This window comes from Loa loa, assembly GCF_000183805.2.
Source record: "Loa loa unplaced genomic scaffold supercont3.1528, whole genome shotgun sequence".
Taxonomy (NCBI): Eukaryota; Metazoa; Nematoda; class Chromadorea; order Rhabditida; family Onchocercidae; genus Loa; species Loa loa.
Window position 1 is genome coordinate 1 of NW_018109708.1, and position 1916 is coordinate 1916.

Genomic DNA, 1916 nt, shown 5'->3' on the forward strand with positions numbered 1-1916 from the left:
TAATGCTTTATACATCGAACATTAAATTTTAGGAGAAGAAGGCTGCTCCATCGAAGATGAAGATACCAAAACCAACGAAAACCCAACAGCCACGAGTTGGCGGCAAACGCTGATTTTGTATTCTTTTGATTTTTCTTTTGTTTAATCGCATAAAAGTTCTTGTTATACTTCGAGTGACAGCATTCGTTTATTAATATCAATTGTTATTTAATTAGTTGGACTTGTTGTCATTTAGCTCTGTGGAGCTGTTAAGATTTGACAAATTTATAGAAATCAAATTTAACACATAACACACACACACACACACAGTATAGTCTAAAGAACTATAGTAGAATAAAATAGTTGTGGCGGTGTCTTTTCAAAACCTAAAAAAATTTGGGTTGGATTTACAATTTCCGAGAAGAAGTCAACTTAATTTTATCTCTCTGTTATTTATAAATTCATTGGGTTTTTTTCCGACTCTGATTAAATTCCGAATATCCTTGCATTATGCGGCTGTCAATTTCTCTGCTTTCATCAGTTCTTAGAGCTTTGGAATAAATTTAAATCTGCAGTATGCATACTTTCACTGAATTGTATGTCGGGAAGAATGTGAAACAAAATTCAAATTTATGCTAATTCCACTCTCAGTGAATTATAAAAGGAAGCTGTTTTGGTTAGTCCATGCTATTCTACTTATGCTGGTTGTCTTATTGTATTAGTTGCATTCAAAATGACCAACACTAATGGTTCAAGGCCAAAAATTACCGATATGCCAATCCTACTGGAACCATCATTTCCTATGTTTACGCCACGTCCGCTAAAAGAAAATTTAAATAAACGAACAGCAAATTTAATCTTCGTTAATACATCACCCCATAAACTTATTTTTAAAATTGTTCCAAATTCCACCGATATCAACTATTCCATTCGTCCCGAAATTGATTATTTAGCACCAAATGGTTGTCGTTTTATTGGCATTTCAATAAATGATGCACCACAACCAAAAAGAGTTGCTTTTTGAGATCTTTATCTGAAATATTCTTTTTTTACACATAGCTAATTTATTGAGAATTCTTTCATTCAAACTTTTAAATTTCAATCAATATTGCTATCCTTAATAATATACAATAATATTTAATTTAATCAATAAAATTATCACAATATATTTATGTAATAAAATTTATTTATTAACTGAAAAACGAACTTAAAAATTTATCATTTAAAATTTTCATCCACTTAGGAACATGATTTTACATATAAAGTGTTAGCATTAAATTCTACTGAAAGTTTTGGAAAATCAGCTATGCAATATTGGGAGCAGAATCGATTAGAAAATAATGGTTAGTTTATCGAAAAATATATCATGATTAATTTAATATATTTGCATATCATAATTAATTTAATATATTTACATATCGTAATTGATTTAATATATTTACATATCGTAATTGATTTAATATATTTACATATCATAATCAATTTAATATATTTACATATCATAATTAATTTGATGTATTTATATTTTTTATAAGAAAACGAAAAATTTTTAGAAATATATTTCGAATATATCTATATATTTAAATGATATTCAACCAATAATTTATTGTTAATCAAATTTACACTTTTTAATTTTGTGTATAAATAAACTTAAAATTAATATAGGTCATTTATTACAAGAAGCACAATTTGTATGTTTGGAACCAGAAATAGAATCAGAATTACATTCATCGCATAGTAATGCATCACATAAATATGATGATAATGATATGAAATTATCATTATCACCTGAACATAATACTAAACGAATTCGACGATATACAACACTTCTTGATCATACTATAATTTCAAATGATTCACAACCAAATTCACCTGTATATTACAGGTAATTTTATTAATTAATATTATTATATCGTTTATCATCAATTTCCTTTTTT

General features: G+C 26.7%; 1 protein-coding gene across 1 annotated transcript; it reads left to right on the forward strand.

Annotated features, from left to right (window-relative positions):
- Positions 1 to 712: 712 nt before the first annotated feature.
- LOAG_15117 (hypothetical protein) lies at positions 713 to 1864 on the forward strand (the record flags this gene model as incomplete). The annotated part of the gene is made up of 3 exons (XM_003150609.2): positions 713 to 991; positions 1223 to 1322; positions 1645 to 1864. Coding segments are annotated over 3 exons (597 nt in total), but the record flags the coding sequence as incomplete, so codon positions are not given.
- Positions 1865 to 1916: the final 52 nt, after the last annotated feature.